Source organism: Heterocephalus glaber, unplaced genomic scaffold, assembly GCF_053883595.1.
Source record: "Heterocephalus glaber isolate CG9 unplaced genomic scaffold, H.glaber_assembly_v1.0 deba00001447, whole genome shotgun sequence".
Classification (NCBI taxonomy): Eukaryota; Metazoa; Chordata; class Mammalia; order Rodentia; family Bathyergidae; genus Heterocephalus; species Heterocephalus glaber.
In genome coordinates this window covers 7,559,404-7,584,382 of record NW_028258299.1, presented here as the reverse complement: position 1 = coordinate 7,584,382, position 24,979 = coordinate 7,559,404, and the positions used below count along the sequence as shown (strand labels likewise).

General features: G+C 54.7%; 1 protein-coding gene across 4 annotated transcripts; it reads right to left on the bottom strand.

Moving 5' to 3' along the window:
- Nucleotides 1-1,265: 1,265 nt before the first annotated feature.
- On the bottom strand, nt 1,266-24,979 carry Mfn2 (mitofusin 2). 4 transcript variants are annotated; one of them, XM_004863553.4, is made up of 19 exons: nt 24,741-24,979; nt 23,240-23,383; nt 18,689-18,867; nt 15,870-16,005; nt 13,653-13,815; nt 12,564-12,688; nt 11,283-11,391; nt 11,073-11,180; nt 9,923-10,076; nt 9,637-9,704; nt 9,390-9,511; nt 8,097-8,223; nt 7,697-7,801; nt 7,377-7,479; nt 6,692-6,912; nt 6,188-6,343; nt 4,843-5,039; nt 4,032-4,166; nt 1,266-2,799 (listed from the first exon to the last, which is right to left on the bottom strand). In XM_004863553.4, exons 3-19 carry the CDS (start codon nt 18,861-18,863, stop codon nt 2,730-2,732), a joined length of 2,274 nt encoding a protein of 757 aa, XP_004863610.2. In that variant the 5' UTR covers nt 18,864-18,867; nt 23,240-23,383; nt 24,741-24,979; the 3' UTR covers nt 1,266-2,729. The 4 variants fall into 4 exon arrangements, with proteins under 4 accessions (XP_004863610.2, XP_087070775.1, XP_004863609.2 ...); XM_004863551.4 differs by lacking the exon at nt 1,266-2,799 and adding an exon at nt 3,130-3,505 and having other exon boundaries at nt 24,741-24,918; XM_087214649.1 differs by lacking the exon at nt 23,240-23,383 and having other exon boundaries at nt 24,741-24,928.

The window sequence follows — 24,979 nt, the reverse complement described above, 5'->3', positions numbered from 1 at the left end:
TTGAAAGTCCCTGGATGTTAGAAGTTAAGATTGAGGCTTCAGGGCAAGTTCCATCAACCCATTCGTAGTTGTTGGGATTTGAAGGGGCCCTGACCCTCCCAAGCCTGTTTCCACAGCAGAGCTGAACACGGCGATTGCTGAGTGCAGGATACTTTCAGGTCCCTAGAACTCTGCCACTCCCTGGCATTTTAGCTGTGGGCCAATGCTAGAGGCGGTTTGTGTGGGGACTCTGCTGTCGGGATAGGAGCATCCATCCAAATTTTACAGGGCCCCAATTCCATGCCAGGCCCGGGCTGGATGCTTGGTCCTGCTCGGTCAGCCTAACACCCAAATCCCAGCCTTGGAAGAGCTCATCCCAGCAGATAGTGTTAGGCGACAGCTGGGGGGGGGGGGGCATGTGAGTATCCATAATGTGATGCATGCAGGCGACAGGGAAGGATGGGCTAGTTTCAACAGGGTCACTGGGGCCGACCTCCCACAGCAACAGTTCAGCAGCCTTTGGGGTAGATGGAGTGCCTGGGCCCCACTGGGCGGGAAGGAATGTGCTTGGCAACTTCAAGGAATGAAGAGGGCCAAGTGTGGGCCCGGCAGAGGGAGCAGGGTGAGGGGTCAGATCAGGGGCGCTGCAGGACTTGGGCCAAGACCCTGGGGGGCCACAGCAGTGCTGAGAGCAGAGGTCTCCTGAGCTGAGCTCCAGATGAGGTCACACTGGCTGGTGCCCAGTCACATGAGGAAAGAGGGGGTGGGGACAAAGGAGGCAGGGGTCAGAAAGGGGTCAGGGTCTAGGTTTCCAAGGCAGAAAGTGATGGTGGGCAGGAGGGTGGTACCCAGGCTTATGGCCTGGGGGTCTGGGAAGAATGAGGCTGCTGTCAGCGGAAATGGAGCCTCTAAAATGGATGTGTGGGGAGGAAGTGGGTGCCCAAAGGGAGCCCAGGGACCCGCGTGGAGGGGAGGGAAACCCACCAATCATCCTTATGTACTCCCAAGGGGCCTTCAAAGAAAATTTTTAAAAGAATAGAGCAATAGGTCACAGCCAGATTCTCAGGCCAAGTGGGGGCAGCAGTCTGAGTCATTACTTTTCAAGTGAATGATGAATGGTTTGAAGTTACAGAGAAATCTGAGGAAATCGCTCTAGATCTCCTGGCCCTCCGTGCTCCTGAGCACACGGGTTCCCTGCAGGGGTCTGGAGGGCCCACTCGAACCCCTCAAAGTGCAGGCTCTGCCCCAGGATGCGGCAGTACCAGCCGCTGGTGGGGGATGTCACACAGGGTTCCAACTGGCTTTATTTTAGTTTCCAATGTTATCAGCAAGGGTAGAGGAGTAAATCAGGTAGGGACATCACCTTAAATACGTCAGGGAGAAACTGTCAAGCATGTCTCGTGCTCCTGCAAATGAGCATCAACACAACAGAGACAGCAGCATTAAATTAAAGTGCTTTCTGCCACACTTCTTTCAGAAAAGGTCTCTCTCTCTCAGTGGTACAAATTTAATTTTACTTGTTCTGTAAGAAGCTCAAAATTTCATTCATTCCCTAGGGGCTATGGTGAAAAAAATTCATTCCCCCCCCCCCAAAATTGGGATTGGGTGACAGATTTTTCCTGACATGCTGTGAGGTGACCCCCATCTGTCCTCCCGTTACACGATGTTGCTGGCCTAGCCGGCCACTCTGTCCCACATGGGGGAGACTGAGGGTCTGAAGGAGTGAGCACTCAAAGGCGGCCCCCGTGTGGCCACCAACCTGGTTTCCCCAGACAGGTGACAACCAGATTAAAACCCAGCAGGGCCAGCTCCCCGTGCTGAGCCCCGCCCTGGGCCTTCTTCCTGGGAGGCGGCTGCTTACTTCTACAACATTCTGCCCAGGCCCTGCTCTTCCCGGTTATCACCATGGGGACAGAAACTTCCCCCACTCTGACTAGTAACAATCCAAAAACTCAACAGGAACCAGTTCTCAAAGTCAACACAAGGCCAGATTTGTCCAGGGAGGCTCTGGGGTCCAAGAGAAAAGGGGGAAGGGGTCCGCTTTCCCACCATGGCTCTGCCCGATGTGGATCGCTGGCACGGGAAGCAGTCCGAAGGCCCAGAGGCCCAGGGTGGCTTGGGGAAGTCAGGGGGCTGGGGGCTGTCAGGCCCGTGTACCCCTCACAGAGCAAGGTCAAACGGGGGCCCTGTTCCGTGCCAACTGCACTCTCTAGCCATCCTGAGTAGGGCCAATGCCCCCACCTTCCGCCTTCCTCCTTCTACATCCTTTGACCACCCAGGCCAGACCAGCCCTCTCCACTACAATGCAAGTCTGCACAGCCAGACTCAGCCTTTCTGCAGCTACTCCAGATGCTTCTGGGAAGGGAACCCAGCCACGGACAAAGTGGCTGCTCTATGGGTGTGCTGGGGTGCAAGGGGGACAGTGTGCAGGGCCAGAGGAAGGCTGCCATCAGTTGATCTGCAAGGTGGACATCGCGAAACCTTTGCAAGCAGACACATGACTTTCAGTGACTCAATGAGCAGAGCAAGGCCTGGCAGGACTCCCGGTACACTGTTGTCGGGCCGTCGCTGAAGCCTCCTCTGGGCCTGGCCAGAGGTCTTCCTGCTGGAGCAAGGGGCAGGGGGCACGAGACAGTGGGTGCTTTCATTCTTGAGGTGGGGGCCAGGGACCGGAGCTGACGCCCTGGGGGCCACACGTCACCGAGGGCAGGTGGCACTGCCCTCCTCCATGCAGGTCTGTCTGTCATCCACTATCTGCTGGGCTGCAGGTACTGGTGCGTGAACATATTGAGCTCACTGTCTAGCCAACCGGCCTTATTCCTGCAAAGACACGGTCACTTTGTACCCACAGGGGCTGCTGACGGCCACCGCTGCCGCTGGTGACAGGTGCTGCACTTAAGCCTCCACTAGCCCTATTTACCCTATTTTGGAGATGAGGAAAAGGGGGCCCAGAGAGGGGAAATAACTTGCCAAGTTCACAAGGTGATGGAGAGGACAACTGGGGATTTTTGCTTTGCTATGTTGCCCAAGCTGGCCTTGAACTCGCGATTCTCCTACCTCAGCCTCCTGTGTAGCTGGGATTAAAGGTGTGTACCCCCAGAATCGGGCTTTTCTGACACTCAGGCCCTGTGTCTGCTTCACCAGGGACTGGGGAGAGCCCTGACTGGGGTGCGTTTTCCTGCTCATCTGTAGCCTTTCCCAGGCTCAGCCCTGTCCCCGTGGCTGACCAGCACCCGGCCCTGTCCTGGGAAGTCCCAGTGGGGAGCAGTGGGCCGATAGGAAACGGCCATCCCAGCGGTGGCCTGGGAGCAGCGCATGGCTCTGACCTGAAGGGGAAAGTCTGTGGGTCTGATGAGGGACGGGAGTGAAACCCTTCCGCCTGGCCTCCTGGGCTCTGCCACCCTGCGGGCCTCTGACGTCAGGGGTGGAGGCAGGAAGTCCAGCTCCCTGGGTGCTGATGTTATCTATCATGGGCCAAGCAGGATGAGGACTTCCACACAGCACCATCATGGAGTCCCACTCCCACCTCACAGAAGAAAACGAGACACGGGGAAGTCGAGTAGGTGCTGGACCGGCACCCAGGACTCAAGACTCCCTGATGCCCAGCAAATTGCTCCCGGAAGCTCTGCATCTCACTGAAGCCCCTGGAGGTGAGGTCCCAGTCTTGTCCCTGTGGGTGGCAGGACTCAACGCACGGAGACTCCTCCCTCGCCTGACCCTTTCCTGAGGCTCAAGCAGGGCGCTCCCCCTCTGCAGGCACAATGTTCCTGCTCGGAGAGGAGCTGCTAGCTTGCCTCCCAGGTGGTGAGGGCTGAGGGCCAAGCCTGTGTGCGCTTCGGAGCTCGGGAGAAGGTGCCTGTGAGTTGCAATCTTAGGGTTCTGTCATGCTTGCTTCTAGGGTGTCACCATGGCCCCAAATCAAGGCCAGGGGCACCATGTCTCACTGGGCTAAAGCTCTGGCACCGCCTGCCAGCCAGCAGTGCCTGGTGCACATCTAACAAAGCGCAGAGGTCTGTGCCACCCTGAGCCACCCAGCGCCCAGCCACCCTCACCTGAGCAGTTTTGCTTTGCTCTGAAGGGAATCAAGAACTTCAATTTTCTTGTTCATGGCGGCAATTTCCTGCTCCAGGTTCTCGCGGGTGACGTCCACTTGCTGGCAGAGGTGAGCAAACGTCCCAGACAGCTCCCTGGGTGGAGGAAAGTGGGGCCACCATGTACAGGGCCACTTGGCAGGATGTCACGGTGGCTGAATCCACCATAGTGGGACCCAGCCACACCCCTGCTGGTAGCTCTGCCAGTGCCAGTCCTGGCTTGGTGGGGTCTTTCCCACCACAGCAAGAAAAGCAACAGCATGGGCAGCGCAGCCCAGTTTGGGCACAAAGCCAGGATTCAGACCCTGGCACCACTACTCGTTGCCTGAGTGGCAGGGGATGAGACACGGCTCATTCTCCAAGGCTCAGTTTCATTTTGAAAAAAGGAAATGCCAAAAAAACACCTACCCAAAGATGGAGAAAGTGAAAAGCTAGGTGCCAAATGGCTGGCAAAAGTCTGCCACACAGCAATAAAGCAGCGCTTCCAACCCTATACCCACAGCAGGCAACAGGTCCCCTCCTAGCCTGCAAGGTGGCACAAATGGGCTAAGACCCAGGGTATCAAAGGCCACACACAGTGCATGCAACCTTCAATGGTCTAGCAGGCACATCCCTGTCTCCAGGGCCCGGCCACCACCCAGGACACAAGGTGTCCAATGCTGGCATCCCACAAAGGCCCAGGGTTCAGGATGCTCCAGGCCAGACTGGGAGGGAGACGGGTCTGACCCACCCAGAGGGGAGACCCCCAGCCCAGGCCCAGTGGCCTGCTCACTGCTGGACTTGGTGGCTGCAGTTGGAGCCCGTGTAGCTGATGATGAGCTGCAGTTTCTCGCTGGCATACTCCACAAACTGCCTCTTGAAGGCCCTCTCCTTGGCCTTGGTGGTCCAGGTCAGGCGCTCGTAGACGTAGAGGAGGCCATAGAGCCCGAAGGAGAGGGCGATGAGCCGCAAGCCCACCGCCTTCCACACCTACAGAGGTGCATGGTCAGTGGGTAGCACCTCTCTGGGGGCCCACCTGCAGCCTCATGGCTCTGTCACTCCCAGGACAGGCAGGAGTCCTACCCCAGGAGCCTGGTGTTCCACTAAGGGCCCCTTCAGTGTCTCCTTTGACCTCACTGAGGCCAGGGGCAGGGCCTCTCTCTAACTGGAAATGTGAAACAGAGCTGGCCGTAGGATATGACTTATGCACAGTGTAGGGGCGAGGACCAGGGGCCAGACCTAAGAAAGCAGACTGGGGGGAGGGGTGGTAGTAGGGATTGAAGCCAGGGCCTTCACACTAAGTTAAATCCCAAGCCCATTTTAAAATTTTGAGACAGGGTCTCACTAAGTGGCTAAGTTGCCCAGGGTGGGCCTGAACTTGCGATCCTCCTGCCTCAGCCTCCCAGAGTGCTGGGATCACAGGCATGCGCCATCATGCTCAGCTAAGCACAGTTCTTTATTTTTTTTAGTGCTGAGGATCCAATCCAAGGCCTCCCACATGCTAGGCAAGGGATCTAACACTGCCCCCCCCACTCAACACCCCAGTAAACAGAACTCTTGAAGCTGGCACATTCTGAAGCAACACCTGCTAACGACTGACTGGCAGAGTTCTGAACATCACTGCTCAGCAGATGGCTCCTTCTGTTCTGCATAACGGTCTAGCTGAAGGCAGCACAGTTATAGCCAAAGAGCAGGGCTCAGAGCCAGACAGCAAGGCTCTCACACTGCCCACCGTGCTGCCCGTGTGACACTGGCCAGTGTCTTTACACAGGTTTCCTCATTTACAAAAGAGGCCCAGGGTAGCCAGGTGTGGTGGTGCACACCTATAATCCCAGCTACTCAAGAGGCTGAGGCAGGAGGAGTGCACGCTCAAGACCAGCCTGGGCAATTGGTTTAGTGAGACCCTGTCTCAAACAGGACTGAGGTAGTAGCTTGGAGGTAAATCGCGAGCCTAGCATGAGCGAGGCCTGAGGTTCGATCCATAGCACCCCCTAAAAAAAGTCGGGGTCCAGGCCGCAGAGCTCCCCAAGATAGAAAACACTCACCCCACTGAAGTGCTGGGCCAAGGCAGGGACCCCCAGCACTGAGCCCTCAGGCCCCTCCCACCACCCCGCTCGCAAACAGGACTCATCACTGACCACGCCGCCAACCACGAGGATGCCCATGGAGGTCCTGGAGGTCAGAGAGGCCAGGCCGGTGACCATGGAGACCATGAGCTCCTCCTGGGTGAGTGAGCCCTGCGGCAGGGGCGGCATGCTGGGGTTGGCAGGCGTCAGCGGAACAGGACGAGGTACCTGTGGAGAGGCGACGGAGGGGTGAGAAGAAGGTGGCACGTCTCTCGATGAAGCAAACCCTCAGGGATCCCTGGGGAAGCTGGGACAGGGACAGAGACACGGAGCAGCTCTTCAATCTCCCAAGAGCAAAAAGAGCGACAACAAGCTTTGCGTGCAGCACCTCCTCTACTGTGTATAAAACAAACTCAAGTCCAGGCTGACCTGTGGCAGCAATGCTGACCGTGCTGTACTGTGGGGTGCAAAGGCGCGGCTGTCGCCTTAGGGAACCCACTGCAGAACGCGCGCGTGTGTCTGGTGGCGGGGTACAGACGGACCTCCCATGATGCCCTGGGGAGGAACTGTGCTTGCCTGGTCATTGTAGCCCATCAAGGCCCGACGGCTGTTCTTAGGGCCCAGGAACCTATTCACCAGCATGGTCCATCCAAGAGAAAAATGGAACTCAATGTCCTCCTGAAAGTCAGCACACAGCTTGTCACAGTTGAGGTCGTAGCTGAGGGAGAAGCACTGGCGAGGGACCAGCATGTCTATCTGATTCCGCACAGACACAGGAAGGAGGGGCTTCAAGCCATCTGTCAGGGACACAAAGCAGGAGAAAGCATGAGTGGGGGCCTGTGCCCCACCAGTGCCAAGCCTCAGGACAAGGGCCATGCCGGCTGCAGTCAAGGATGCCGAAGCTTTGCCCGGAAACTACCCTGTGGGCAGCTCTGGCTGTGGCAGGTGAGCTAGCGCTCCTCAAGGGGACACCAGTGAGCCTGAGAGTCCAAACTGCTGACCCCTAGCCTTGTGTGGGTTACAGAACCAGGCCAGATTCTCAGGGTGTAACAGTCCTGTGTGGTAACCCAGGACGGGATCCCCAAGTCTACGTACAGAATGGACTCACACACACACACCAGGACCCGAGGTACTAGGCCAAGTCACAGTCAGAGGGGACAGATAGGGAAAGGTCATTATTTCTCTAGAGTGGCTCTGACTCTGACCTTCAGGCAGCCCGGGGTCCTGGGGCCCCAGGACCCAAGTCCCGTGTGGCACTCACCGATCATGTCCTGCTGCATGGTCTGCAGGGAGTTGGCAATGGCCGTGGAGCAGCGGTCAGACATGTTTCTGCCCAGCCCTTCCTCTATGTGGCGGTGCAGTTCCTGCAACCAGGAGAGGGAGGTAAGAGAAGCAGCGGCCACCCGGGGTGCTCGGGCCCACTGAGTGACCAAGAAGGCTCATGTCCAGGCTTCCACTCCACCGAGGAGGCGGCCCGGCCCAGAGCAGCCGGGGCTGAACCGCTGTCTGGTGGTGACTCCATCGACAGCCACAGAGAGCAAAGTGGGCCCTGCCAAGAGCACATGCTGCCTGGGAACTCACATTCTTGTAGACCTTGAGGACGACCGGAGAAGGGTGGAAATCCAACTGGTACTCGTCGACCAGCACAGAGAGGCGCCTGATCTCCTCAGCCATCGCAGTCGACACCTACAGCCGAGGGATGCATGCTGTTAACACCGGGAGGCACGGGGCCAAGCCTATGGCACGAGGCCGGACAGACTGTACCCTGAGACGGTGGGCGACCTGTGCTCGGCTGACACGCAGAGGGGCCTTGCCCAGCATCACACAGTGGGAGCCCAAGGGGAAGCTCCGTATGCTTGAATCAGGGCCACAACTTCTTCCTGGAGGCTGAGGAGGCCCTGGAGGAGAGGCGTCTGCCCTGTCCCTTTTCCAGCACCCTGGACTCCACATCTTCCCAGAGTCCTTCCTCCTGGCCTCTCACCTGCCTTTCTACTTCCTCCGTGATCTGCTTAATCCGCAGTTTGTAGTCCTGAGCCAAGAGCTCCAGCTGTTTGTCAATAAACCGCAGCCGGTCCTGCCGCTCTTCGCGCATCTCCAGGCAGTAGACCCTGCGAGCGGGAGGGCTGGTCAGGAGAGCACAGTCCCACCCATGTGCGCAGGTGGGGGGACACGGGGAGCCTGCGTGGCCACCCCGCTATCCTGCTGGGCAGGTTCACACAGGCACCCAGGGGACCCCCGTCCCTCCGCAGGCTGTGGCTGACAACCACTCACTCCTCGGTCTCCCGCTCTAGAGGGGAGGTGCTTGGGGGGGCTTAGAAAAAGTTCTGCCAACTGACAGGGGAGAAAGCAAGCTCAGGCTCACCAGGGCCCCGGGAGATGACATGAAAAAGAGCCACTCCTTTGTCCCCAGGGGCCTGGGAAGGGCCAGGTCTGAAGCTGTGGCGAGCACTGTGGCAACGGGAGTTCCCACAGGCAGTGCTGGGGGCTGTGTGGGGTAAGCTGCTCTGGAGAGCCACGAGCAAAGCTGAGCAAAACCGAAAACACATCTACCCTGAGGCGCAGCAGTGGAACCTCTAGGAATTAGTTCTGAAAGACTTACAGAGGTTCGCGAGGAGCCACAAGCAGTGCCACTGCCAGAGGGCAACAGTGCGAGAAAAGCCAAGACGGAAAATCAGCTGGTAGGAAAATGGGCTCTCGTCACCATGGAATCCTCTCCAGCGGTAGATACACGACAGGGGCCCGGTCAGCAAGGCTGGGAGACGATGTTAACAAGAGGCGGGCGGGGCGCGGGGCCCATGCAGGAGGGCACCACGCCCAACAACTGCACACAGGGCCATTATGTGCGCACCAGGGCTTCTGTAAAAAGCGCTTCATAAATGGGTCCCTGGACTACACAAAGTCATGGTCACAGGCTCTGAGGAGTGACAGGGTCAAAGAATCAAAGGGTACCTAACACCTCTTTTGGTTGTATTTTAACTTAATATAAAGCAAACGCTGCCAATTCTGGGTGGCAGAAGCAAGGTTCTTTTTAATATTACTTGCTGTACTTTTCTATATTTAAAATTTCTCCAAAAGGAAAGAAAAAAAAAAAAAGAGCGCAGGCTCTGCAGGTGGCTGGGTGGGCAGGGTGGGGCCCATGCTGCACAGGAGGGTGGGTGACCCACTCCCGCCCTGGCGCCCCTGCTGTCCAGCAGTCTGTCTGGCTCTGAACCCAGAGACTCAGACGGCCCAGGCAGAGCAGCAGTGTCCAGTCAGCACCCTCCCACCCTCCTACCGCTGCTCCTGGGCCGAGATGTGCAGGGAGTCCATGATGAAGCGAACGGCCTCCACGATCTGCTTGGCCCGGACTGTGTGCTGCTCGAATTTGGTTTTCACTGCGGACTGGGAGATGCACTCCTGGAACACACAGGGGTGCTGACGGAGGCACCAAGGGCCAGGCTCGGGCTTTCCCTGCTGGGTACCCGGCCAGTGAGAGCTCAGCAGGGCAGGATCGCAGGATGCACTGGGACCAAAGGACTTACCTCAAATCTCCTCTCGAAATTCTGAAACTCAAACATCCTCACTTGAAAGCCTTCTGCAAGAGCGCCACCTAGGAGAATTGCACTGCATTAGCTCAGACACAGCTGCTGTCAGAAGAAAATGGGGAGCTCCCCAGCCATGCCCAATGGGCATGAGGAGGAGCTGATGGACAGCTCTCACCCGAGAACTTTCTCACTGCCTCTCGCCAAAACCATCTCCACTGAGTGACACAGTGCATGACCTGACACCTTGAACCCAGGAGAGGAGGACCTCTGTTCCCATGGTTACCTCCTTCCGGCATGCCCTGGGCTTTCTGGATCCTGGCATTGAGCACCTCCTTGGCAGACACAAAGAAGATTCGGTCCCCGGCCTGGGCTCGATCCACCACGTCCAGCTCATCAACCAGGAAGCTGGTGCAACGCTCCATGTGCTGCCGCCGCACCTGGAACCCATGCAGATGGGAGGCTGTGACCAGGCTGGGGAGCTGCCCACAGCCCCCAAAAGCCTTTTTTCCCCTTAATGGGTCATCTATGCAACATGAGTCGACATTCAAAAGTGAAAGGTCACCGGCCACCTCTGGTCTCTAGCCACCATGCTTCCCAGAACTTCCATCATGGGGATTTCTTGGGGGCTCGGCCCAAAGATGGCTCATGCATACAAAAGCAGAAAAGCTCACACAGGGGCCAGCCAGCCTCCTTAGGGCACACTGCAGAGCCCCAGAAGGACAGGAACTGCAGGGTTAAGAATCCTAAGCCTGGACTCTATTCTCACAAGCCCAGTCGTCCCAGGGCCTCATTTATAAAATGCATGTGCACCATTAGAAGCCCCTCCCGGCTCTACTGCTAGGACTGGGACAGACAACAGCCTCCTATAGACACCCACCCCGTCATCCTCTCAGCAAATCTACGAACTGAACCGGTCCCTCCGAGAGGACACTAAGTTATAAGACAGCTGAAAGAATCTGCCGCAGTCACACGGCCCAGAGTCAGCCAGGTCTGGAGTCTGGCCTGCCAATTGCAGACTTGATAAAATGAACCCAACACTGCCAATGTGTTACTCCTCTCTCACTTCACACACATCGAGAGTTGAGTTGTCACTGAGAACCAATTATTCTGCACTTTGTCTTTCAAGCTTCTTTCTCAGTTATCTTCCTAGAGCTTAGTCTGTTCTCTGTTTATTTGTTATCTATAAACCAAAATGAGCAAGGATGACCCCAAACAAAGACACACAAATGTGGTGGGGTGCCGGGAAAGGGAAGGGCCGAGGAGAAGGAGTGCTTTTAAAGCCATCATAAGACACCACAGGGAACACCTGGCAATCTTTGGCAATGACACTAACTCAGGGAAGCCACCAGATCTGATGCCTCCAGGGAGAGCGCAACACAGCTTTGGGTGTGCACAAGACATGGCAGCCCCCAAATGTCAAAAAGAGGGCCTACCTCCTCCATGTACTCAGGCTCCGAGGCGGACGCATCCCACCGGTTGTTCAGGATAAAGATGTTTGGGCGGGAGAGCCGCTCGCTCACCTTGTGGAAGAATTGCTTCTCCTAGACAGGGGGACAAAGCCTCAGGAGGAGGGGTTGTGCCAGCCAGGGCACCACCAGCCACCTGCGAAGCCAGGTCCCGGGAAAATACAGGGAAGGAGGTACCGTCTGCATCAGGGTGGACTCTGAGTTGGCCACCAGCACAAACACATCAGCGTCCAGGCAGAACTTGTCAATCCAGCTGTCCAGCTCGGTGGTGACGTCAATCCCAGGGCTGGAGGTGACAGGGGCAAACCAGCGTGGTTGGGCAGAGACCACAAGCCCTGTTCTTACAGTGATGAACAGACCTGGGGCTTGTGAGGCAGCCAAGCCATGAGGCGGGGAATTGGGCCTGCCCCTCGTGCGGGCAATTTTACTTCCCACGTCACATCCTTCTAGAGCACCTGGAAATGTGTAGCTCTTAGCACACACATGCACCACTTTCATAAAAATGTAACGACTGGTACTTTCACTTTAGGCCTAAATAAATAAATAAAGTCTGAATTTATTTATTCTTTTGAGACAGGATCTCACTACGCAGCCCAGGCTGGCCTGGAACTCGTGCTGATCCTCCTGCTTCTGGCTCCCAAGTGCTGGGATTGCAGGCGTGTGTCACCACAAGGCCTGGCCCTACAGTCTGAATTTATGTGAGTCCAGTAAACGCGACAGTAGTGTATCTCTTGGTATAATTGTAACCTGTCCACAAAACAGGCGGCAAAGTGTTCCTTTAAGAGGAATAACACAGCTGGGCGTGGTGGTACATGCTGCTCAGGAGGCTGAGGCAGGGGGACAGTAGGTGTGAGGCCAGCCCGGGCAACTTAGAAGACTCAGTCTGAAAAAAAATGTTTTTCAGTCTCAACTGTTTTGGTACCGAGGACAGAACTCGGGACCTTGCGCTTGTGCGGCAGGCTCCGTTCAGTCTCAAATTTTAAAAAGAAAGGACTGGGACTGCAGCTCCCTGGTGCAGTGCTTGCCTTGCATGTATGAGCCTGGGCTCCATGCCCAGTACTGCCTCCCCCCGCAAACAACGGGGATAAAATACGGCACGCCCTCCCGTAACACACGTCCCAGGGCAGGGGAACGAGAGGCTCCCCTATCTCCCCAACAGCCCAGCCCTGAAACATCTGCAGGGCACTGATGCCAGTGGCTCCAACAGCCAGATCTTGGAGGAAACTCAAGAGGAGGAGGACTTAGTTGAGCCGTCTGAAAGGTGGCAACATGTAAGCCGAGCACGAGGCTGGGCACAGCTTCCAGGCACAGCACTCGCCTAGGTGTGCAAAGCCCTGAGTTCCAGCCCCAGCACCACGAAAAGAAAAAAAGAACAAAAAGGCAGAGCAGGGCGGGGTCATCCAGATGCAGGTGGAGACCTGGCACTGCCTGGCAGGACTCCTAGGGAGGCACCCTCACCTGTCCATCAGCACCAGGTCGTCCTTCAGCAGCGGGCACTTGGAGTTGGGCCACATCACGCTCACCAGGCTGCCGGCGTGTAGCTGCTCGTCCTGGTGCAGGGCATGGGCCAGCTGATTCACAGTCTGCCGGGCAGGGGAGAGAGAAAGGTCAGGCCAAGGGCACCACCCAGCCAGATCCCAGGATGCCGGCCACGAGTGGCAGCTGGGTGCGGCCGCCTGACCTCCTGCCCCTTTTCTTTCACCTCACACATCAAGTTAAGGGCTGGGAGCTGTCGATAGGAACCAACTTTCTAGCTGGGCATGCTGGTGCATCCCTATAATCCTAGCACCCTGGGAGGCCGAGGCAGGAGAATCACAAGTTCCAGCCTAGACTGGGCAACTCAGTGACTAAGCAGGACCCTATCTCAAAAAATTTTTAAAAAAGAAGGGCTGGAAATATAGCTCACTCCAAGGACCTTGTGTTCAATTCTCAGTACTGCTTAAAAAAAAAAAACCAAACCAACTTTGTTCTCTTCCTCTTTAAGGCTCTTTTCTAGACATTATCCTAAAGCTGAAATTGCTCTGCATTAATTCTTTTCTTTTTTTTCCTTTGAGACAGGGTCTTGCTATGTAGTCCAGGCTGGTCTTGAACCCACTATGGAGCCCAGGCTGGCTTTGAACTTGCAGTGATCCTCCTGCCTCAGCCTCCCAGGTGCTGGGATTACAGGTGTGCGGCACCAGGGCTGGCATTAATTCCTTATGGGTCTAGAGAAGCACCAGGCCCCAAGCTAGAAGGCAGCTGCCTCTCAGAGAAATGAAAGCGTGTGTGGCGGGTCCCAGCTGGTGTGCAGGAATCCCAGGGCGCGCAGGACCCTCGGCTGTGACTAAGGAGGATCGGCGCTCCTTACTCCAAGCACGTCATGGGCCCGCTCAGCCCTCATGAGGACCACCGTGCCTCGTTCTTGGCTCCCCCACTCCCCAAACACTCACATCCTCAAAAGAGCTCATCCGCAACAGGGCCTCCCGCCTTCCACCGCAGGGGAGGTGGGGTCATCCTGCCACGTGGCCTCGCTCTGGCCCAGTCCAGACTCAGCCCGCAGGCGCCCACCTTGACGCTCCTCTTCTCCTCCGAGCCCTCGGTGAGCAGGAAGGCCTCGTGACCGTCAGTGCCCTCCACCCGCAGGAAGCAATTGGTGGTGTGGCCAATCCCGGAGGGCAGAACCTTGTCCCACAGCATGGCATTGATCACAGTGCTCTTCCCATTGCTTGTCCTGGGAGGAAAGAAGGCCATCAGCAAAGCCACCGGCAACCAGTGTCGGCTGTCACTGGCATCCCCAGTCGCATCCTCGGCAGTGTCACTGGCGGCCAGACAGCGCCCAGAGCAGGCGCTCCGCGTTCACTAAAATGTGCAGGCAATGTCCCCCGGCCTGAGCTGTGGCACGACCTGGGCCACCATTTCACAGCCATCTATGAGGGGCTCCTGCAGTACATGGCACCTATGACCTGGCCCTGAGCACCCCGCTGCCTCTCGGCATCAGCAGCACCAACGGGGAGCCTGTGCCCCGCCAAGCACAGCCCACTCCGGGCCAAACCACTGAGCGGAGGGTCACACCAAGACTGTCACAGGGCATCGGGACAGCACTCGAGCCATGGTGCCTATTCCCCCAGAGACTGCCATGTGCCTGGCACCCCACCTGGCTAGGGGCTTTTTCCTGCATCCAATTAATTTCTAGGTGTCTATGAAAGTCAAGTAAAACAATCCAAATTATTTTGGTACTGGGGATTGAACTAAGGACCTTGCACTTGCAAGGCATGTGTGGTGCCAACTGAGCTAAATCCCTGGCCCCAAAAGTTAATTAAAATAGAAAACTCTAACAAGAAAATAGAGGGAAAGCTTCAAAACATTAGGGAAATGCAAACCAAACTCTCAGTGGGAACCAAGGGCATTAGCCTGCACCTGTACTCCCTGCAGTCAGGAGGCTGAGGCAGGAGAATCACATGAATCCAGGCGTTTGAGACCAGGCTGGGCAACATAGAAAGACCCCATCTCAGAAACAAAACAAACACAAAACCCAGAAGAACTCACAATAGGGTACCACTTCACATCCAGTAAGCACAGCCACTATCAAAAGCCAGAAAACAATGAGCAACGGAAGGATGTGGAGAAACAGAAGCCTGTGCCGGGGGCTGTGCAGTGGGAAACAGTGCAACGTTCCCGAAATATTGAGCATGGAAGGGTTATGCGACCCCCGACTGTGTCTGTGTGTACGCCCAAGAGAACTGAAGCAAGGACCGCAGGACAGAGCTGCACCCCACACCCACAGCGGCAGTGTTGGCTGCAGCCGAAAGGTGGGAGCAACCCAGTGCCCAGAGGGATGAGCGGTTGCATGTGGTCTGCACGTACCCCAGAAAAGTGTTCAGCCTTAAAAAGGTGAGGTCAGGTTTTTGGCTTGTTTCTGCATTACTGGGGATGGAACCCGGGGGCTTTCCACTGAGCTACATCCAGCCCTTGACTGTTTATTTTTGAAACAGGGTCTTGCCATGTTGCTAAGTTGTCCGGGCTGGGCTTGAACTTGTGATCCTCCTGCCTCAGCCTCCCAGAGTTCTGGGATGAGAGGCTCATGCTACTGGGCCCAGCTCAACCTTAAATTCTGACACATGCTACAGCATGAATGAACTTTGAAGATACTACTCTGTGAGAAGAGCCAGTCACCAAAAGATTAATACTGTATGTCTCCACTTACATAAGATACCTATTCTACAGCACTCAAATCCCTAATGACAGGGCCAGGGATGTGACTCTTTGGCACTGCACCTGCCTGGTAAGTGAAAGGTCCTGAGTTCGATCCCAGGTACCGCCAAAAAAAAAAAAAAAAATCTCTAATCACCAAATCCCTAAAGACAGAAAGCAGAATGCAGGTGGCAGCACAGATGTAACAGGGAGTTACTACAGGGTGGGGACAATTTCAGTTATGCTAGATAGAAAGTTCTGAAGACTGGCTGTACAGCAAAGTGAATACACTCATACTGAACCATGTACCGGACTCCAAAACAGTTTATTTGGGCAGCTGGGGTATGGCCGGGTGATGGAGCACAGCTTAGCATGTGCGAGGAAGGCCCTGGATTTCATTTCCACCACCACCACCACCAAAAAGGTTAACTTTATGTTACATACTCTTTACAAATATAAGAAAGAGCTCGAGAAACTCTGGCGCCCCCGCTGGCCCCTGCCTCAGGGGGCTGGCTGTGCCCTGCACAAGGGCCTCCCCACTCCTGCCCCGCCCAGCCCAGCCAGAAGGAAGAAGCTGCAGGCTTCCAGACTCACCGGCCGAAAAAGGCCACCTTCATGTGCCGCCGGGCCAGCACCTCGCTGATGCCCCTCACTTTGGACAGGTAGCCTTTGACATCCAGAACCTGCTCTTCCGTCGTGACAGGGTCCAGCTCAGCATTCCTGTAGGTGTCTGGAGGAGGAGATGACAGAGGCCATCATATGGTAGGAGTTCTGTGACCACAGCCCGGAAGGACCAAGTGCTGCCCCTGCTGACCAGAACCTCCACGAGGCCACTTCCCTGCTGCGGCTCTGCAGTGTGGCGGCCAGGACAGGACTGGGAGCAGGACCGCCTGGGTCCCGAGCTGGTTCTCACAGCTGCCCAGCTGTGACCTCAGGCACATGAGCCTCGCCCATCAGATGGAGGCAGCGGCGCTCTCTCCGCTGTGTCACTGTGCGCGGGTGCCGAGAATGGGGACTGCCGTGAGCGCCTGCGTGCTGCTGGCTCCCAGGTATTTCGTCCCAACAGAGGCTTACAGAGCTCTCACCAAAGGCCAGGCACTGTGCCAGGCACTTTTCACACCTGGCCTCATTTCAGCCTTGCTACTTCCTCTGCCCAGGGTCGTCAGCAGCAGGGCCAGGGTCTGAACAGGCACCCTGGCTCCAGAGTCCGTGCCTTTAAGCCCTCCGTGTCGATTCACCAGGTCCTTCCTGACCTGGCCTCGCTGCCCTCTCCCCAACTCATCACCTCCGAGAACTCCCGGCCCTCGCCCCGGCGCCCCCCGCCCACATTCTGCAGACAGATGATGCTCCCTCCATCTTGGGGGCCTGGGAGCCATGGCCCAGGCCCACCCCACCTCGGGTCTCAGGAGCCTTCCCGATCACACCCCCAGGGCTCCCGTTACCACCCCTCAGAGCAGGCCCAGGTGGGAAACTGCCCTCCCCGACCAGAGCAACCCAGCTGCAGCCCAGGGTCCCTCCCCTCCTTCCCTCCCTGGGACCAAGAGGTGAGGCCACACATTTTCACAGAGTTCAAAGCACTCATCACATAAACACCTCCAGCAGCAGGTGCTGGCCCACAGCCTCACGCCAGTGAGGGACTCAGAGGTCACAGGGTCACTCTGGGCTCTGGGAGGACTCAGCCTCGTCATTACCTCTGCAAGCCCACGCTTGGCACGAAGCCCGGCAGAGCAGGGCGCCTGCTGAATAAGGAGGTAATGCTGAGGAAGGCAGAGGCAATGCGAGACTGAATGCTAAGCTACAAAAACCAGACAAAGGAGGTTTAACAGTGCGTGGCTTCTCTTATACAAGAAACCCAAAGAATAAATCATTTAAGGAGCGAAATAAAACATGTTAGGAAACAGGGAGACAGAGCCAGGAGTGGCAGCGCGCGCCTGTAATCCCAGCACTTGGGAGGATGAGGCAGGAGGATCGCTGTGAGTCCGAGGCCAGCCTGGGCTACACAGAGAGTTCAGGGCCACCCTGAACTACAAAGGGAGACCCTGCCTCAAAAAAACCAAAACCAAACAAACAAAAACAACAACAACAACAAACCAGGGAGACAGACTGTGGAGATGGGAAGGGGATCTGGGGGTGGAGATGGCAGGGAAGGGAGGTGAAGGGGGGCTAAAGAGGACCAAGAAGTGATATGTACAAGAATCAATTCTCACGACAACAGTATTTACTGTGTGGCAAACATACACTAATAAACAAAGAGGTAACGAACTGGAATCATTTCAACCTCCAATCCTATACTTTTAAATTTCAGGTTTTTAAACGCTTTGTTTATTTACTTAATTGCTGGGGATCAAACCCAGGGCCTCAGGTATACTAGGCAAGGCCTCTCCCACTGGGCTAACACCCCCAACCCTATTTTTTAATTTAAAGAGTATTTAGAGGACACTTCCTCTCGCATCAGCTACCACACAAAGGGCCGGGCACAGACAGGTTAATGAAGCTGGGCCCAGACCCCTTCTTTCCTAGGTGCCTCACCCGGCAGCACCACAAGAAAGGCAACTCGAGGCCCAGGGGCACCACCAGACAGCAGCCTGGGGAGAAGGCGGCTCATGCGAGCCAGGGCCGCCCCTGGGGCATCTCCAGTGATTTCTCGGTTCCATATATGAGAATCTGAAAATGCCTGGTCTCACCTGAGCCCCATTTCACATAAGAGAAAATCAAGGGCAGCTGAAAAGCCAGCTGCCAGGGCTCACAGCCAATCCCTGGCCTGGACCCAAGGTGCCTTCCAGAGACGGCCAGCAGCTGGAGATGGTGTTGGATGGGGGGAGCTCTGGGAGCCAGCCCGTCCCTGCTGGTGGAGCAGAGACTACAGGCAGGCCTCAAATCAGTAACGAGTAGAAAAGGCAAAGGTGACAGGAATGCCTACTCACAGTGCTGTCGCCAATCTAAAAATACCACAGGGAGGGCACCCTGTCCAGGACAACCAACACCTCACAGCGCTTGGCACTGTGGCAGCCAGAATTGGGCCAGGGAGAACATGTGGGCAGTGAGATTGCAGACAAGCACTAGGTCACTCATACGGTAGGGGACAACTCGCAAACCTTGATCCGTTTGTCTTTTTTTTTTTTGGTACCGGGGGGATCAAACTCAGGACCTTGCGCTTTAGAGGCAGGCAGCACCACCACTGAGCTAAACCCCCAGCCCAGTCTGTCTTTTAGATGGGGATAGCATTCACCTAATGCTCATGACAGGGAAAACAAGTTCATTGAATTCTTAATTCTTAAATGCTATTTCCTGGGTCTTCCTGGCCTAAGCTTCCTAGAACCTAGAGCAAGGCTGTACCTCCCTTCTCCCAAATCCTGCTGCCCAAGTATCTCAATGGATCAAAGGGGACCCGGCTGAGCAGGCACTCGCCTCACCTTCAAGGAAAGTGGCGCTCTCCTGGATGTAGGCCCCCAGCTGCTCAAAGATGCCATTGATCTTCTTCTTGGCAGTAACGAAGTGCTTCAGAGGGGATGCATTCACTTCAGCCATGTGTCTCTTATCCTTCTTGATTGTGACAATGGGGTTGCATCGAGAGAAGAGCAGGGACATCGCGCTGCAGAAGGAGACAATGTGAGCATGCTCCGGAACGCCCACCTGGGGCCCTGTGCTGGGGCATGGCAGGGCGTGGACAGAGAACTGGGACCAGCTCTGGGCTCCATCAAGAACATGGAACCCGCCGGGACCCGCTCCAGGGGTGGCAAGGTAAGAACCAGCTGAGGAGGGTAGGAAGGGAGATCTCAGGACACTTGGGCCACCGTTCCTGCCACACTGCATGGGTACCAGACACCCGAACAGTGACAGACCAGGAGAGACAGGGAGGAATTGCGGGGTCACACAGAGAAGACGTCCTCCGAGTCTAAGAAGCATGGCAGAAATCTGACTTCTCTCCCATCTGAGCACCACAGAGAGAACAAGGTGAGGCCCAAGGTCAGTGATGCCCACCACACTTCCCTGGGCACCCCGGGGCCCAAGAGCCCAGTGGCACTCACTCCTAACACAGCTTGTGTGTTTGCTTAGGGGCAGAGACAGAAAGAGAGCTACTGCTAAAACTTCCTTGAAAAAACATTTATTGGTCTCTTAGTATAACCTGGGCATTATAGAAAATTAGGAAACTAAAGGAAAAAAAACCCTAAGTCTACCACTCTGTGATAAGCACTGCTAAAATATTATTAACACTTGTCTTTTTCAAAGGTCAAAAGAGGCAGACAATCAGTGAAGGCAGATCCAGGTGTGTCTGGGAAACCCTGCCCCAAAATGGAGCCTGCCAGGTTCTCCTCAGAGTTCCTACCACAGAGGGAGCTCCTTCCCCAGCAGAGCCCTCAGATCCAGGGCAGCAGACAGCAAAAGGCCCCTGCTAAGCACCAGGGGAAGTGCGTGAAGCTGTGTGCCTGGCTCTGTCACTCCCTCCCTGGGCAGCCCCCGAATCTCAGCAGGGAAAGGGGAAAGAAGTGTTGCTCACCAGCGAGCACACAAGAGAAACTTCTAAATGGTAGCAGATGGTGCTGAGCAAGGTCCTGAGAAGCAGAAAGGCCATCCAGAGAAAGTGCATGAAGCCTGAACACCAAAAGTGGCTTTTAGAGAATTAAAAGAATCATACCACAGCGATATTTTTTTAAATTTATTTTGTTTGTTGTTGTTTTCTTTCTTTTTTGCTTTTTGTGTTTCTGTGAAGGAACCAAGATGTGTTTTCTTAACTAAGACAACAGGGCCCTGAGAAAGAGAACTGGAAATAAACTGACTCTGGCTCCTCCACAGCAGAAAAGGAGAGTGCACTGAAGTCAGGGAGGTGCTGGGTTGGGGCAGTGGCACAGCGCTTGCCTAGCACACACAAGGCCCTGGGTTTGATCCCAGCACTGAGTAGGAAAAAGGCCACAAAGAAAAGGGGTCTGGGATGGGACATGATGGAGGGTTGCACACGACAGATTTTGGAATCAGCCCTAGTAGGGTATAAATTGTGACTGTAGCCAGGCGGGGTGGCGAATGCCTGTAATCCCAGCACTCAGGAGGCTGAAGCAGGAGGTTCACTGGGAGTTCCAGGCCAATCTGGGCTACAGAGCAAGTTCAAGGCCAGCCTGAACTACAAAGCGAGACCCTATGACTGTACTCTTCCTGGGCTACATAACTTAAGCAAGTTATTTCATCTCAGAACCTTGATTTCTTTATGTGTACCACAAGTACAACACCATGTAAACTGTGAGAAGACTAAGGATGATTATGCAAGCTATTGCTTAGCATGAGCGCACACACAGGCACACACACAATAAGGAATCAAAGGTAGTTCTACATGGTTCAAAACAACAACAATAAACCACCAGCAAGGTCACATGGTTCTCCCCACAAGCCCCCAGCTTGCAGGGAAAGTAACTCTACCAATGACCCACTGCGGCCACCGCTGCCTTGGAGACTGAGTAAACAGCCTGCTGGGAAGATCAGCTGTGCCCAGCCCCAGTAGTGACTTGCATGCAGGAGGCAAGTTCCCGATAGCAACCAGGCTTTCAGAAGCAGGTGCTTTTTAAGTTCTAGTCACTGTGCAAGCCCAAAGGACATGAAACTAAAAGCATTAGTGTGCAGTAAGGGCAAGATTCAAGGGAATGTGTATCAGCAGAAGCTTAGTCATTCAAGGTTAAAGTCTGTGGGGAGTTCAGCTGTCTAGGAAATGCCCCATGCTCACCATTACAAAGCCTGCAGCTGCAAGCACCAAACGCCTTGTGAAACCCACCAGCGACTCCTCCAAGCTGCGTGATTTCTCCAGCCCTGCCAATTCCAAAGCTGAGATTCCACACTTAATTCTCCCAGGAACTCTCTCTTCCTTGTTTATCCATCTGGCATACACTTACTGTCCTAGGCCCACTCCACAGAGAACTCGCACCCTCACCAGACTGGGTCCCCACCTAAAACTCTGAGCTCCCTCCAGAGCCAGTCTTCAAGAACAGTGACCACTTTCCACATCACCTTCCTCTCCACAACAGTGACAGTCATGGGATGAGTGGGGAGCACCCCCATCCAGGGACACTGTCTTAAACCTTCCATCCCTGGACACACAAATCCACTTTCTTTATAAAAAGCAATGTTTGGAGCTCAACGTGTCAAGAAAGCTGAACAAACCTTTCAGATTCTGAAATTCAATCCTTCCAAAGGGCAAGCTGGACATACACATGTGCACCAAAGGACCAACGTTGCAAAACTCATGCACAAAAACCGAGATAGGGCCTCCACTATCTCACTACGTCAGGGCTCTGTTTGCTGGCCCTCTAACTCTCTCAGAGCCATGGGAAGCAGCTGGGTTCCTGTTCCTCCTCTGGAAAGCTCTGATAGACACTGCTTTGACACAGGGCTCACCACAGGCACATGAGGCCTGGCCCCCAAATGCAGCTGAGCCACAGGGTCCAGCTCAGTATCAGCAGCACGCTAAGCAGTACACTCAAGAGCTTTTGTGACAGCTCAAAGTGCTCTTGATATTATGGACTCAGATAGTGACAATTTTTTTTCTTCTGGTACTGGGGAACAAACTCAGGACCCTGTACTTGCAAGGCAGGCACAGCACCACTGAGCTAAATACCCAGCCCTGGACTCAGATAGTTTACAGTAGTATTTCCAAGTGTGAACCACAGAACTCTAGTAGCACCCAGTGTTCCAAGTAAAAAAAAAGGGTTCCATGCTTGAATCAATTTGTAAAATACTGTATGTTGCTGTCCCTCTCTACTGGCACACACGGACACAGTAAAAGCTATACAAAGGTGAGTTTAAATACAATTTAATTGTATTTGATCAGCACTGCACACATATTTCAATGAAGAAACTCCTCTGTGTAACAGGCTTTAAAACTGTGATCAGAGGGCCGGGGATTTAGCTCAGTGGTCCCACCGCCTGCCCCCCAAGCACAGGACCCGAGTTTGAGCCCCGGTACCAAAAAAAACCTGTACTGTGATCACAGCTGGCTATCATGGCACATTCCTGTAATTCCAGCACTTGGGAGACTGAGGCAGGAGGATCACCTCAAGTTCAAGGGCATCCTGGGCTACACAGAACGACACTCTCCCAAAAAGCAAAACAAAACAAAACAAATTCTGATGATCACACTCCAGGAAAAGACTCATCCTGGTAGTCTTCTAGTCTCACCCCCAAAAAAGTGCCAGGGGTACAGTATTAACAGACATTAACCTAAGGCTGGAAACAAAGCCAATTTGGAATGAAATTGCTAATAGCATGTCAAGGTGATCAGAAGCTTTGCCTCAACCTAGACCAGTGGTGGAGAACCTAAGGTGAACCGATGTCACAGTGGGCTGTTTCTATCACTGAAAGCTCTAAAAGGTTTGCCGTCACTGACTTAGGGTCTTAGTTGAGAAGTATTAGGTATTTAGGGTATAGGCACAGCAGTGGCAAAATTCACTGCAAGGTGTGTTCGGATCCCAAGCACAGTCCCTAAATCCACACCACCTCCTTACCCAGTTTTATGTACAGCAACTCCTAGCAGGGAAAATAAAATGCATCCAAGGATCATCTGCTGGCACAACTGGAACAGAGGAGAAGCTGAGAAATTGAAACAGAAGACTATACAGGGTAAAGGGGCAGAGCAGACTCTTAGAAGAACTGCAATAAGGAGCCAGCCTCTGCTGGGCAGAGCCAGGGAGAAGAAAAGCCAGCACAACAGAGAAGAACAAAAAGGAGGTAGAGACTAATTTTTCAGGGAGCCCAGGAGAACCTGGCCACTTTAAACAGGCTCTCTCAGCAACCAGTGAAATTCTTCACGAAGTAGAAAGAAGACAGAATGTTTTTTCTCAACAGAGTTTGCAATGCACTGTCTCTATGCAAAGAGGACCCCATCCAAGAAACTTGCTACCCGAAGGGCAGGGCCAGCAGAGTGCAGTACATCCCTTTCCACTCAACCCAGATCCAGGGTGCTAAAGGTCACAGCTATCACTTACTTTCTGGATGGTAAGAGACTTTCTTTCACAGCATGGGCATCATGAATATGGCTGGAGTCAAAAAATTTTTTAAAAAATCCGAGTTCTCCTCTGCTGTCTCAGGTCAAGCTTAGCTGTAGATGGTGCTGACTCCACCTGTCCCGCCTTACCGGAAAGGAAAAGGATGTCAACAGATGGCAAGAAAGAAAAATAACTGGTGTGTACAACCTGTCTACTCAGGTTTCAAAGCCAAACAAACTCAACCCTCAGGGACGCTTACTCACTGACGTCCCGGGGTGCTGGGCTGGCATGTGAGGATGCCCTGAGGAAAACACAACACACAGGTGTGGGGCCAGTCTTGGGTGTGCACAATCCCATGTTCACCCATGCACTGGCTTAAGTGTTACAGAGGTCCCCTAAGGGGATCTGTAAAGGCGCATTCAGGGGAGGGGACAAGTACTGGGGTTAGACTAACTGCCACCTAGAGATGGGAGGAGTGGGGTGAGGAAGAGAAGTGTAACTATTAAAAAGCCAATGCCGGGGATTTAGCTCAGTGGTTCAGCCGCCTGCCTTGCAAGCACAAGGACCCGAATTCCATCCCCGGTAACAAAAAAAAAAAAGCCAATGTACTCCATGAAGGTACCTCACTTCACTCTCAATGGGGGGAGGGGGGCCTTGGAATACTCGGAAGATTTACAGACTGCTAGTCTAGCGGCCAAGCAGGGAACTGAGATACTGTACCAGATCTCTGGCTCGAAAGCTCACTGTGTTTTTCAATTACATGAAGCTGCCTCACTGCCCCTTTCTGGGCACAGGAAAGAGAAAATCAGAGCCCTTTCTTTTCTGGGATGAGGGACAGAGAGCGAGATGACAGAATTTAAAGAAATAGGGCAAAGATGGATTTCAAAATAGGAGGACGCGCAGCTCTGCCTTCCTGGATCCAAGCAGCTTATTTCTTCAGCATTTTCTGTGTGTGTGTGTGTGTGTGTGTGTGTGTGTGTGTGTGTGTGTGGCGCCAGGGTTAGAGGTAAGAACAGTCCCTGCCCTCAAGTGCATTACGTTCGATGAGAAGTCATACAAGTAAACAGACCGCGGTACTAAGCGCAAGTGAGGAAGGGTAGGGAAGGGTAGGGAAGGGTAGGGAAGGGTAGGGAAGGGTAGGGAAGGGTAGGGAAGGGTAGGGAAGGGCGCTCTGGCAGTGAACGGGTGCATCTATCTGGTGCTGAGTAAATGCTGGCAAAGAGAAAGGGACTGGGTGAAAAACACGAAACGGGCAAGAGTGGAACGTGGCCGTGAAGGCTGGGAAGGATGGACTCCACACCGTAAACCCGGGTTCTTGGTCCCGCCCCCTCCTCTCAGAGCCGCGGAGGGCCGGGCCTCGAGGCCAGAGCGTGGGGACGCTCGTCTGACCTAATCCTCAGCCCTGAGAGCCCCACTGTTCCACCAGCCCGGGCTGAGCTGCTCAAAGACCTCCAGGCCAGGGCTGGCGAGTCCCACTACCCCAGCGCGCTCGCCCTCTCACCTTCACCTTCCCGGCCTCGCGGCGGCCATCACACCCATAACGTCACTAACGAGCGCCATCCCGAGGGGCGGTAAGAGGAGGACGGAGACGTGCGCGTCATCAGCCGCCGACGGCTTCCCGGTCGGCCTAGACGAACCAGTGGACTACCGAGCTTAGCCAGTTGGACCTTACTACTCCTTATATCTCAGTGGTCTCACGGTTCCGCCCCTTGAAAGGTGCCGCAGCGCGCTGTTTTTACC